The 13,897-nt window shown below is 45.1% G+C and overlaps 1 protein-coding gene across 4 annotated transcripts in view; it reads left to right on the top strand.

Moving 5' to 3' along the window:
* MFN2 (mitofusin 2) overlaps nucleotides 1–13,897 on the top strand; it is a 31,844-nt gene extending 17,947 nt beyond the window's left edge. For all 4 annotated transcript variants that reach the window (XM_077151277.1, XM_077151274.1, XM_077151275.1 and 1 more), the window contains 8 exons: nucleotides 5,055–5,181; nucleotides 6,350–6,454; nucleotides 6,738–6,840; nucleotides 7,318–7,538; nucleotides 8,192–8,347; nucleotides 8,888–9,084; nucleotides 10,004–10,138; nucleotides 11,777–13,897. In XM_077151277.1, the coding sequence (XP_077007392.1) occupies nucleotides 5,055–5,181; nucleotides 6,350–6,454; nucleotides 6,738–6,840; nucleotides 7,318–7,538; nucleotides 8,192–8,347; nucleotides 8,888–9,084; nucleotides 10,004–10,138; nucleotides 11,777–11,846 (1,114 nt within the window). In that variant the 3' untranslated portion in view covers nucleotides 11,847–13,897. The remainder of the gene's footprint in view (nucleotides 1–5,054; nucleotides 5,182–6,349; nucleotides 6,455–6,737; nucleotides 6,841–7,317; nucleotides 7,539–8,191; nucleotides 8,348–8,887; nucleotides 9,085–10,003; nucleotides 10,139–11,776) is intronic.

Here is a 13,897-nt window from a genome sequence, read left to right as displayed (position 1 = left end):
TTTTTCGGGGTTTTCGACATATAATATCATATCATCTGCAAACAGTGAGAGTTTTACTTCTTCCTTTCCAATTTTGATGCCTTGTATTTCTTTTTCTTGTCTACTTGCTCTGGCTAGAACTTCCAATACAATGTTGAATAACAGTGGTGATAGTGGACATCCTCATCTTGTTCCTGATCTTAGGGGGAAGGTTTTCAGTTTTTTCCATTGAAGATGATGTTAGCTGTGGGTTTTTCATAATTCCCTTTATCATTTTGAGGAAGTTCCCTTCTATTCCTATCCTTTGAAGTGTTTTCAACAGGAAAGGATGTTGAATTTTGTCAAATGCCTTTTCTGCATCAATCGAGATGATCATGTGGCTTTTCTGCTCTGATTTCTTGATATGGTGTATTACATTAATTGATTTTCATATGTTAAACCATCCTTGCATACCTGGGATGAATCCTACTTGATCATGATGTATAATTCTTTTAATGTGCTGGATTCGATTTGCTAGAATTTTGTTGAGGATTTTTGCATCTATATTCATTAGAGAGATTGGTCTGTAGTTTTCTTTTTTTTGTAATATCTTTGTCTGGCTTTGGTATGAGGATGATGTTGGCTTCATAGAATGAGTTAGGTAGCTTTCCCTTTTCTTCAGTTTTTTTTGAAGAGTTTGAGCAGGATTGGTACTAATTCTTTCTGGAATGTTTGGTAGAATTCACCTGTGATGCCATCTGGTCCTGGACTTTACTTTTTGGGGAGCTTCTTAATGACTGATTTCATTTCTTTACTTGTGATTGGTTTGTTGAGGTCATCTGTTTCTTCTCGAGTCAAAGTTGGTTGTTCATGCCTTTCTAGAAAGTTGTTCATTTCATCTACATTGTTGTGTTTATAAGCATAAAGTTGTTCATAGTATCCTGTCATTACTTCCTTTATTTCTGTGGGGTCAGTGGTTATGTCTCCTCTTCCATTTCTGATCTTATTTATTTGCAGCCTTTTCCTTCTACTTTTTGTCAATCTTGCTAAGGGCCCATCAATCTTATTGATTTTCTCATAGAGCCAGCTTTTGATTTTGTTGATTTTCTCAATTGTTTTCATATTCTCAATTTCATTTATTTCTCCTCTAATCTTCATTATTTCTTTCCTTTTGCTTGCTTTGGGGTTAGTTTGCTGTTCTTTCTCTACTTCTTCCAAGTGGACAGTTAATTCCTCAATTTTTGCCCTTTCTTGTTTTTTGATATAGGCATTTAGGGCAATAAATTTCCCTCTTAGCACTGCCTTTGCTGCATCCCATAAGTTTTGATATGTTGTGTTTTCATTTTCATTTGCCTCGAGATATTTACTGATTTTTCTTGTAATTTCTTCCTTGACCCACTGACTATTTAAGAGTGTGTTTTTCAGCCTCCACATATTTGTGATTTTTCTAGCACTCTGCCTATTATTGATTTCCAGCTTCATTCCTTTATGATCTGAGAAAGTGTTTTGTATGATTTCAATCTTTTAAAATTTATAGAGACTTGCTTTGTGACCCAGCATGTGGTCTGTCCTTGAGAATACTCCATGAGCACTTGAGAAAAAGGTGTATCCTGCTGTTGTGGGGTGTAATGTTCTATAAATGTCTAGGTCATTTATTGTGTTATTCAAATTCTCTGTTTCTTTATTGACCCTCTGTCTAGATGTTCTGTCCATTGATGAGAGTGTGGAATTGAAGTGTCCAACTATTATTGTAGATGTGTCTATTTCTCTTTTCAGTGTTTGCCTCATGTATTTTGGAGCATTCTGGCTTGGTGCATAAATATTTATGATTGTTATGTCTTCTTGAGTTGTTCGTTTTATTAATACATAGTGTCCTTCTTTTAACTGTTTACATTTAAAGTCTAATTTGTTGGATATTAGTATAGTTACTCCTGCTCTTTTCTGATTGGTATTTGCATGATATATCTTTTCCCAACCTTGCACTTTCAACCTATGTTTATCATTGGGTCTAAGATGTGTTTCCTGTAGACAGCATATAGATGGGTCCTGTTTTTTAATCTTTTCTGCCAGTCTGTGTCTTTTGATTGGGGAGTTTAATCCATTAACATTTAGTGTTATTACTGCATGGGTAGTACTTTCTTCCACCATTTTGCCTTTTGGATTTTATATGTCATATCTAATTTTCCTTCTTTTTACCTTTACTCATAGTCTTTCTTTCTACACTCTGCTCCATACCTCTCTCTTCTGTCTTTTCATATCTGCCTCTAGTGCTCCCTTTAATATTTGTTGCAGAGCCGGTCTTGCAGAGCCAGTCTTTTGGTCACAAATTCTCTGAGTGATTTTTTTGTCTGAAGATGTTTTAATTTCTCCCTCATTTTTGAAGGGCAATTTTGCTGGATATACAATTCTTGGTTGGCAGTTTTTCTCTTTTAGTAATTTAAATATATTATCCCACTGTCTTCTCGCCTCCATGGTTTCTGCTGAGAAATCTACACATAGTCTTATTGGGCTTCCCTTGTAGGTGATGGATTGCTTTTCTCTTGCTGCTTTCAAGATTCTCTCTTTCTCTTTGACCTCTGACATTCTGATTAGTAAGTGTCTTGGAGTATGTCTATTTGGATCTATTCTCTTTGGGGTACGCTGCACTTCTTGGATCTGTAATTTTAAGTCTTTCATAAGAGTTGGGAAATGTTCAGTGATAATTTCCTCCATTTGCTTTTTCTGCTCCTTTTACCTTCTCTTCTCCTTCTGGGTCACCCACAACACGTATTTTCATGCGCTACATATTGTCATTCAATTCCCTGAGTCCCCGCTCATATTTTTCCATTTTTTTCCCTATATTTTCTTTTTCTTGTCGGATTTCAGATGTTCCGTCTTCCAGGTCACTAATCCTATCTTCTGCCTCTCGAAGTCTAACATTGTAGGTTTCCATTGTTTTTTTTTTTATCTCTTCTACTGTCTTTCATTCCCATCAGTTATGTGATCTGTTTTTTCACACTTTCGATTTCTTCTTTTTGTTCATTCCTTGCCTTCTTTATATCCTCCCTCAGTTCATTGATTTGATTTTTGATGAGGTTTTCCATGTCTGTTTGTACATTCTGAGTTAATTGTTTCAACTCCTGTATCTCATTTTAATTGTTGGTTTGTTCCTTTGACTAGGTCATATCTTTGGTTTTCCTTGTGGGATTTATTATTTTTTGTTGGCATCTAGACATTTAATCACCTTAATTAGTTTACTCTGGAGATTGTTTTCACTTCTTTTACCTACGGTTTTCTTGCTGGATGAATTTGTTGTCTATCTGTTCTTTGACATTCAGTTCAGCTTTTTCTGGACCACTAGTTTAGGTTTTGTTTAACAGAAGAGGATTTTTCAGTTTTTGTCTTCTTGTTTCTTGCCCTGACTGTATGATGCCTTTCCCCCCCACCCTTAGAAGGGTCTACTTAGGTATTATAGACCCCAACCTGAATTCCCAGACCAAACTGGCCTCCTGTCAGGAGGAAAGAGTCACCTGCGTCTGTTTTCCCTGAGGGTGAGACCCAGCAGGTTGAAAGACTTTCCTGTGAAGTCTCTGGACTCTGTTTTTCTTATCCTGCCCAGTATGTGGCGCTTGTCTGCCTGTAGGTCCCACCAGCATAAGGTGATGTGGTACCTTTAACTTTGGCAGACTCTCACTGCTGGGGGCATGGTGGAGACAGAGGAGAGGTTGTAGGCTGGCTTTAATGGTTTCCCTTTTCCAGACCCTGGGGTCTGAATTCCTTGAGGGAGGGATTCCACCTGAGTTGGGCCTCACCCCTCCCCTGGGGATGGCACTGGCTCCAGACAAGCTCTCAAAGAAGCTTGTTTCTGCCTATGCCTAGGGCAGTTGCAGCTTGAGAAGCCCTACCACTATATGCAAGGGCAGCCAAGCCTCCGTGGAAACACAGCCACACAAACCTCTGTTTTTTTTTTTTCTTTTTCTGTCAGCCCTGCCCCCTTGGCACTGGAGCAAAAATCAGCGACCTCTGCTTTGACCAGGTTCACCTGAGCTGGGGGCCTATTTTTAGTTGTCAGGATTTGTGAATTAATTCCATAGTTGGCGTTTGGTTGGGCTCAGCCCCTGCTGCTGGTAAAGTCCCTTTCCTTTCCCCTCTGGGAAGCAGCCGGTTGGGGAGGGGCACCAACTGCAGTGGCTTGGGGAACTCACAGTTCTGGGGGGGCTTGCAGCATGTCCAGCTAGTCCAGACTGGGGTGTACTGTGTGTCTGGTCACTGATTTGGCCCCAGGAGCTGTTCTGTACTGCTTCTGGTTACTTAGTAGGTGTTCTGGAGGACGAACTAAATCCCACATCTTGCTAAGTCGCCATCTTTACTCCTCCCCTCAGCATTATTTTTTGCACTCTATCCTTATTGATACATGTAGTTGGCGCTCATAAATTTTAAACTGCTATAGAGCATTCCATTGTGAATCCAGCTCATTTTCCTGTGGATTGATGTTTAGATTTTAAGTTTTTGCTGTTGCAAACCCTACTGCAGTGAACATCTGTTCCTATGTCCCCTTATCGCCATTTGTAAGAGTCTTTCTAGGTTTCATTCCTAAAGATGGGACTGTGCTATCTTGGGGTATACACAGTTTCAGTTTTACTTTATTGCTCTCAACAGTAGCTGTACCTGTTCCTCATCCCACCAGCAGCATATTAGGAACTCCATTTCCCCACACCTTCACTAGTACATTACACTTCATAGTTTTTGGCAGGCTTCTGAGTAGAAAGTAGTAACTCTTTTATAATTTCACTTCCTTGATTGTTAGTGAGGTTGGGCCTTTTTTTCCGGTATTTATTGGTGGAACTTGTCCTAAACCCCCTGAAATTCTCTGCCAACTCTCACTACCATATCATCTCCCAAATGGAAGACATAAGAGGGAACCTTGGGCTGTGGTGTCTCCCTCAGGCCTAAGAAGGGCAAAATCATGCACCTAGGTATGTGTGGGAAGCTGCCCAGGCCCTCTGGCCTTGCCTGGCCAGGATAACTGGTGGGTTCTGTTTGTTTTCTGGTGTTCCCTCTTGCTCTTCAGCTTAAGTGGGAACCCAAGTCTTCTCACCAGCACTCTTTGTTCTCAGGGTTTATTGCCTGGAAATGCGTGAAGAGCGGCAAGACCGGCTGAGGTTTATCGACAAACAGCTGGAACTCTTGGCACAAGACTACAAACTTAGAATTAAGCAGATTACAGAGGAAGTCGAAAGGCAGGTAAGAAATGAGAAGGAAGCATCTTTGGGAAGATTTGGAGTCAGAGCAGAGTCTAGGGTGCTGGAAAAGTGCGAAAACAGACATCTTCATCTTTGGGGGTTTCTTGCCTTCTGGAAGGAAGTTGTGGTCCTGACTCAAGAGTACGGAGCCTCCCTTTGTGTTCTGTTGTCCCATTGTGTGACCCTAGGCAAGTCCTCCTTCCCTGGGCCACATCCTCCATATCAGGGAGGGCATTTGACCAACATGTCTCTTAAGGTCCTTTCTCCCTTGAGTTTTTTTGTTGTTGTTGTTGATATATATTATATATTCACATACCATGTAATTATCCAAAGTGTGCAATCAGTGGTTCACAGTATCATCGCATAGGTTTGCATTTATCATCACAATAGACCTTTTTCTTCTTTTTTATGAAACATAACATATATACAAAATAGCAATAAATTTTAGAGCACACTGCAACAATTAATTGTAGAACAGATTTCAGAGTTTGGTATGGGTTTCAATTCCACAATTTTAGGTTTTTCCTTCTAGCTGCTCCAAGACACTGGAGACTAAAAGAAATATTGGTATAATGATTCAGTAGTCATACGCATTTGTTAAACCCTGCCTTCTCTGTGTAACTCCACCATTGACTTTGATCTTTCTCCCACTCTTTAGGGTATTTGGGCTATGCCCATTCTAACCTTTTCATGTTGGAAGGGGCTGTTAATAATATGGAAAAGAGGATGGAACTAGTTGATGTTCTGGAGAGGCTGGCCCCTGTGCATTTCAGGACTTGTCTAGGGACCCCACTGGAGGGTGTAGGTTTCTGGAAAGTAAACCTAGTGCATGAAACCTTTGTAGCATCTCATATAATGCCCTACGTATTCTTTAGGGTTGGCAGGAATGTTTTTGGTTGGGGGTTGTCAAACTATGATAGGTAGCAATATGTAACTGAAGCTTGCATTAAGAGTGGTCTCTAGAGTAGCCTCTTGACTCTATTTGAACTCTCTCAGCCACTGATACCTTATTTATTACACTTCCCTTGAATAATTTTTATTCCATAGAGCAGCTGAGGAAATTGCTGGTTTGTGGGATAGGTTTACAGTCTATTAGAGTCTCTCCTCATGTATAAGAATTGATCCACAGTCTTCTGTGATACTTAACACCATGCTTCCTTTTGCTGTAGGTGTCGACTGCAATGGCTGAGGAGATCAGGCGCCTTTCTGTTCTGGTGGACGAGTACCAGATGGATTTCCATCCTTCTCCAGTCGTTCTCAAGGTTTATAAGAATGTGAGTCATTAAGCAGTGGGTGCTCTTGGCAGGGGAACTCCTTCATTCTTTTTGGCTGTTGGGTAGAAGCCCTGCAGGCAGCGATTCTGCCCATCTACTCTGTCAGGGCCTCCCCATCATTGGTAGTGGAAGCCAGGGAGAAAAGACCAATACTGCACCCAGCCTTCCATAATCATCTGGTGGGTGTGAGGCTGACCATCCTCAGGGTCTCCTCATCCTTTGGCTCCCAGAAGGAACTCCTGAGGGAAGTACTGCCTCCTTCATCCTCCTCTTCTGGTTGTAGGAACTGCACCGCCATATAGAGGAAGGACTGGGCCGGAACATGTCTGACCGCTGTTCCACATCCATCACCACCTCCCTGCAAACCATGCAGCAGGAAATGATAGGTCAGTGCCCTAAGGAAGCTTGGATCTAGGGCTCTGGGACTGCCCAAGATCAGATTCAGAGGCCAATCTAAAGAAATAGTGACCTTTCTTTATCTGTCTCCATTTATGATGATTCAACTCGATACCTTCAGATTCTGGGTATAGGTCATGAATTCATTCTGTATGTAGACTTGGGTAACCCATCCTGTGTTACCACATGGGATTGTTTTAGGCTGAGGATTTGACATGTTTCTCAAATCCACGAGGCATAAGTGTTACAGGTATGCAACCTCCGTCTGCCAATGCCTGGGAAGAACTGGCGTACCTTCCATGAGAGAGGCCCTCTGAGGCCTGTGGACCAGCTCGTCTAGAGCTTGGCTTCTTTGCAGGACTGCCCAGCATCCTGGCAGTAGCTGGCTTGGCCCACATTCTGCAGCGTGGCACTGCTGTGCACAGGGTTGAAGTGCTGTGCTTTTGCCCCATTTCTTTTCCTTGTAGATGGCTTGAAACCCCTTCTTCCCATGTCTATGCGGAGTCAGATAGACATGCTGGTCCCTCGGCAGTGCTTCTCCCTCAGCTATGACCTCAACTGTGACAAGCTGTGTGCTGACTTCCAGGAGGACATCGAGTTCCATTTCTCTCTCGGGTGGACCATGCTCGTGAATAGGTTCCTGGGCCCCAAGAACAGCCGTCGGGCATTGATGGGCTACAATGACCAGGCAAGCTGAGTTCCTCACCCTCAGGAGCAGCACGTGGGTCACAGAGTCTGCGTCCCTTAGGGGTGGATCACAGAGCCTGTGCCCTGCCTGTAGGCACATAAACCGTTCTCAGACAGTGTGTGGTGAGGTCCACAGCCTTGGCATTTTGTGCCCCCATGTGACCCATCATGGTCAAACCAACCTGGCCTGGTCCTAAGCAGTACTATTTGTGAAATAACAAATGCTACGATATTTTTTCTAATGCACATTAAAATAGGTAGCTGTTAAATATAGGAAATTTTTTAAATATTCATTGACAATACTGTCTTTTAAAAATATATTTAAAAATAGCCATTTAGATACCACTTGCATTATGGAGTGTACCATTCTTAGTACATATCTGGACTTTGGGGAACTGCTGAAGGATTCCAGGTGGCTCCTGTTGATGCTTTGTGGTATCACACAAGACTCATCTTTGAGCTGGCAGGTATGTTAGGAAGCTTAAATCCTTCTTGACTCCAAGTGAAGCTCATTTTTCCCTCATCTTGCTTTTTGGAAATTGAAGAGCCACTCTCTGTGTTTGTTCCAGCACCCCCAGCCTTGAGAGTTACTGAAGTCAATTGAGCAAAAGACTTGCCATGTTCTTCTCACCCTCTTATTGTTTCTCTTCTCAGGTTCAGCGCCCTGTCCCTCTGACACCAACCAATCCCAGCATGCCCCCACTGCCTCAGGGCTCACTAACCCAGGAAGAACTTATGGTTTCCATGGTTACTGGCCTGGCCTCTCTGACCTCCAGGACCTCCATGGGCATCCTCGTTGTTGGAGGAGTGGTCAGTGACAGACCCTGCTTGGGCTGGGGGTTTGTTGGGGGGCAGACAGGTGGGCAGCAACTGAGGGCCATGGTTCTGGTGGTAGTCCCTCAGTTAACCAAGCATTTCACAGTGAGCAAAATGCTATCACACCCACTGATGACTTTTCACTGAGATCTCGTGGGGAGATCACACTCGATTAGCATGACATTTAGACAGCACTATTCCCATCAGAAATGAGGGAACTTGCTGAAGACACAGCAATGCTTTGAACTCTGACCCCATCTGTAGCCAAGCCTTGCATTCCATCATCCGTGCTTCTAGTCCTGGACCTCTCACCTTGCACACCAGGCATGCCACATGCCCAGCTCTTAAGTTTTCCTCATTTCCAAACTAGAGCTGATCCCTGTCCTTCTGGCCTCAGTGGGATCAAAGGAGACATCTGGGAAGAGGTATTCTAAGTGGGAACAGGAGGCTTCCTCGTAGAAACAGGTCAGCTAGGATGGGAGTGGAGGCATTGCAGAGCATCTGTGCCCCTGGCTGACCTCTGGACCTCGGCAGGTGTGGAAGGCGGTGGGCTGGCGGCTTATCGCCCTCTCCTTCGGGCTCTACGGCCTCCTCTACGTTTACGAGCGCCTCACCTGGACCACGAAGGCTAAGGAACGAGCCTTTAAGCGCCAGTTTGTAGAGTATGCCAGTGAGAAGCTGCAGCTCATCATCAGCTACACTGGCTCCAACTGCAGCCACCAAGTTCAGCAGTGAGTGTGCTCCATCCAGTCCAAGTGGGTCGGTGCCAGCTTCTGTGGGTCAGGCCTTCCCTCTAGGTGCAGTCAGCCCCCTCTCCCTTCCAGCCTGGCTTGGAAATTCCCTTAGGAAAACACAGCACTTTATGCCCTAGCAGCTGCCGAAGAGTCCTGTGCTTTCTGTGCAGGACCAGCTTTGAGGCCAGGGATGGGGTGGAGTCCCTCGAGGAGTACCTTATGTCCTGGCCTGGGACCCAGTAAGTTTCTGGTTCCCCATGGAAGAAATGGGAAGAAGAGGGATATTAATAGGATTTCTTATAGGTTGGTTTGAAGGGCTCAGGCTGTCGATCTGGCCTTGAAATTCTCAGTCAGAGCTTGTTTTTCACAGTACATCTGAGGCCTGGTGGGAGTCCATTGCTTGATTTTGGGGTTATGGGGCTGACTGTACCTACTTCCTTCCTGGGGCTGGGGGACTATCTGCCCGCTTCCTTCTTTTATTGCTGTGTGGCAAGCCCATTTTGTACAAATTTTTTCATTTACTTTTCCAATCCTATCAGATAACATGTTTTTATTGGCATTTCTTTTTCCAAATGAGGACATCGGGACTTGAGAGTCCTGCTTGTCCCCTGCTACTTGGCTGGTTAGCAGCACGGCCAAGATCTGAATCCTAATCTCTTATGACTGAGCCAGGTACACTGCTTAAGGCCACTCTTTCTCCCATCACGTTGATATTGAATGTTTTGTGGTGGTTTTTTTTAACAGTTTCAGCAGGAAGTAGGGAAGATTCTGCCAAACCAGGACGGGCACAGGGTCGCGCTGCAGCAAGGGTGTGAACGGGCCCAGCTGCTGCCCTGCTCTGACTTTGGCTTAGCCCCCGATTGCATCTGGTACAAACAGCTGCAGGGCCCAGTTGATCCTGGCTCTCTCCCCTTAGGGAACTGTCTGGGACTTTTGCTCATTTGTGCCAGCAAGTTGATGTCACCCGGGAAAACCTGGAGCAGGAAATTGCTGCCATGAACAAGAAAATTGAAGTTCTTAATTCACTTCAGAGCAAAGCAAAACTGCTCAGGTGAGGTTGGTGGGGGCAGCTGGAAGCAATGGGCTCTGATGTGCTGGGTCTCTGTTGAGTGCCAGATGCAATGCCATTGTTGGAGCTTCAAGGAGACACAGTCCCTGCCCTGCAAGTACTTGCAGTTGGGGGACAGTGATAGCGGGGGTGCTGAGTCTCACCCACCTTTTGCTCAACTGCAGCACCTCAGGCCCTTCCCCAAGTAGGAAATTTGGTGCCTCCAGAGATCAAGGAACTTGTCTGGAATCCCCCATCAAACAGGCATGCTGGGAAGAGAATCCAGGCGTGCTTGGCCCAGCACCTGACTTCTGCTCACCTGTCTTCCCTTTGTGTCTGCTGTTTGCTGGGGGGTGCTGAGCTAGTCTAGTGCACTTGCCTCATCTTCCAATTCTGTAAGCTAAGCAAGGGCACATTTCACCTTTTTCCCCCACAGGAAAGCTAGTTGGTGACTGGCAGAGCTGTGGGGGGTTCATTTTTTTAATTTATTTTTTCTAGAGCAGCTGTAGGTTTACAGAAAAATCATGCAGAAGGTACAGAGTTCCCATATACCCCTCTACCTCAGCCCCAGTTTTCCCTGTTAACAACATTTTGGTCATTATAGACCATTTATTACAATTGATTAGCCAGCTTTATGATTCTATGATTAACTCAAGTCCATAGTTTACATTAAAGTCCACTTTTTGTGATGATTTTTACTGTGGTGACATATACACAATATAAAATTTCCCATTCTAGCCACTTTCAAAAGTCAGTTCAGTGGTGGTTATTAAGTTCACAGCGTTGTGCTCCCATCACCACTAACCGTTGCCAGAGCAGAGCTGGGATCTTCAACCCAGAGCTCCATGGCGTCTCTCTGGTAACTCAAAGCTCCCACAGCAATTTGCTAGGAAGTGTCAGTCCAAGGAGCCAGGAGTTCTGGATTCTAGTCCGGCCACTCCTGTTTGGGCAAATCACTTAACTTTCCTCTGTCTCGTTGGGAGTGAGACTTCATGACACAGCTGTAGAACTGAATGCAAAAGCCCACAGCCCCCTCAGCCTGTGATAACATCCACACTACGGGGACCCCAGACTTCCTGACCCCATCCCTGACATCACGAGGCCTGCTGGGTGTCAAAGCCAAAGGGCAGATGCTTCAAAGGGTGCCAGCTCCGGCCCCCTTGCCTGAAGAGTGGACTTCTCTTCCTTTGGCTCTGGATGTGTTCCTCCCTGCTCTCTGGGGCAGCTGTCTCCTAGGGACACATTGTGTTCCTCCCCCTGGAAAATCCCAGGGCGTTTGGGGAAAAGAGAGGACATCTCTGGTGCCTCTTTTAAGCCACAGGGACAGGGGTGGAGGACCCTTACTTGACAAGTTGGACAACTGAGTTCCCAACCATTAAAGGACTGAGCAATGGTCCCAGGGTGAACCAAACAGGGCTTGAGAGTCAGAAAAGCCTGCCTCTCAGCTCCATTAGTTATTAACAGTGTGACCTTAGGAATTTATTTAACTTCCTTGGGCTTCATCTTTCTCATCTGTAAAATAAGGATAAAAATTTAATCAGGATTAAATTTGTATATGTGTTAGGTATTCTTCGAACAGTGCTTGGAATGCTCTGCTCATAGTACCTTTTATTATCTGTTATCACTTCCATGTCTTTGCAGGAATAAAGCCGGTTGGTTGGACAGTGAACTCAACATGTTCACGCACCAGTACCTGCAGCCCAGCAGATAGTGCATGGCCTGGAGCCAGAGCCTGCATGGAGAGGGGTGTGGCCGCCAGCTCTCTGTGCTCTGTGGGCCTCCCACCAGGAGTTATGCAGCTCCTGCCTGTGGCCACTGCCCTGACAATTGAAAGCTCCCCTTAAATGCTAGTTAATTTTTTCTCCCTCCTTTGCCTGCTGTTGCAGGAAAATCTTCCACCTCAGACCCCCAAAGGAACTGTTTTTAATGATGATGAATGACAGGATGGTACCAAGGAGTTTAAGTGGGGTCTTTTCTCTGCTCCGTCAGGTTAATTGATTGCAGATCATTTGATTGCTTGCTAAGGTCTCTGGGTCTGTTGGCATTGCCGAGCGCGACTTGAAGCCTCCAGAGTTATCATACACCCCTCCTTTGCTGCGTTCTGTGCTGACACCAACTGGGCCACACCTGCCTTTCCTGCACCCAGCACACCTGCAGAGAGAGGCTCCTTGGGGAGGTGGTTTGATATTCTTCCCGTACTGCATTAGAAATAGTTCCAGGAAGACTGAATCCATCCCAGGACTTCTGGTTGGGTCAGCTTGGCCCTTCAGCATTCATATTTTCTTCCATTTGTAGAGCTTTTTAGACAGATCTCTGTGGCGAGGCTTACTATGCCTCAGCTTGAGACTGAGCAGGCCCTCCACCATGAAGGGTGGTCCAGATTGCTGCAGAGGCAGCTGAGAACTCTGCAGGGGAGCAGTGTGTGAAGAGGTGTGGATGGGTGCCATGCTGTCAGAGCGGGAGACTGTTATCGTGACAAAGAGGGGCTTGGCACCCTTCTCTTCACTGAGTCACTTGCTCTAATTTCAGTCCTTGGCCTGTGTAGTCTGGTTTTATTATCGATGAAAGGTGATTTGGTTTGGATTTGTTAAGGGATGTAGTAGAAGGAAGAATGGTAGAAGAGGGTGACCTTTGTGACAGGTTAGGAGAGTGGGGCCCCACCCAGGATAGTTAGGGAATATGGCTTCAGTATAGAACGAGCCCTCCATTTGACCTTGCTCTAGGCAGGTTTCATGGGGCTGGAGATCCCCCATCCCTCTCACTTGAGGTCCCCCATCTCACTTGCTTGATTACATCTCTTAGAGATATTTCCCTGTCTACCCCACGCGCCCTTGACCACCAGTCCTCTACACCTAATTCCTGTGTCAGTGACTGGAGTTAGGCCAAGAGAACGTATGGGAAACCCAGCACCCTTGCTGTCACCTTCCTGATCCCTGGAGCCTCTGACGGGTACCCATTTATCCTCATGTTGACTTTGAAAAATGTTTCCTGTTGTTGAGTTTTGGGATTGTTACTGGTTAAAGTGGGGGCAGGTTCCTGTCTGCTAAGTACAACTGTCTGGGAAAAGCAGTGGGTGACAGAGCCTGTGATGCGTAGGTCGGGGAGCTGCTAGGAAACAGGTGACTTCTCTCCCTGAGACAAGCGCACAGGATAGGAGCTTAGGCAGGGAGAGGAAGTGCTGTCCTGCGAGTTTTCAGTCCGGCAGCCAGTTGTATTCAAGAAATGAGGTGGTGGCCTCTGCTCACTGGTGGGGCCACATGGGTGACATCCTCTCCACTTACCTGTTTGTCTGCAAACCTCGGTCTTCCCTGTTGCATGGAACAAAATGATGGACTCAGCCAGGGTGGTAGATGGTGGGGGGATGTTCTGAGCATTTTGCGAGGCCTGGGTGGTGGTTACCTCGTCGTGTGCCACAATTCCAATGAATTTTGTGCTCTTTTTTTAAAAAACATTATTTAAAAGTAAGTAAACATGAATTTTTTGAATATAGCCCATGGGGAACAAATAAGTTTTTGAACTTCTTACACAATATGAAATATGAAATTTATACTGCTGAGGAAGAGACCCTTTACAAAAGAAGTTTGGCAGAAAGCACTTTAATTGAATGCTGCTAATTTTGTTCTCTGTTTTTATGTTCATTTTGCTGGAGCGCAAGACGTGCTTGACACTCTGATTACTTAAGGCGATACGATTTGCCTGAATTACTCATGTATCATTGCTGAGAATATTGGAAACTAAAATAAAACGTAGTTGGAAACCCTC

Source organism: Tamandua tetradactyla, chromosome 2, assembly GCF_023851605.1.
Source record: "Tamandua tetradactyla isolate mTamTet1 chromosome 2, mTamTet1.pri, whole genome shotgun sequence".
NCBI classification, from domain to species: Eukaryota; Metazoa; Chordata; class Mammalia; order Pilosa; family Myrmecophagidae; genus Tamandua; species Tamandua tetradactyla.
This window is presented reverse-complemented; position numbering and strand designations above follow the sequence as displayed.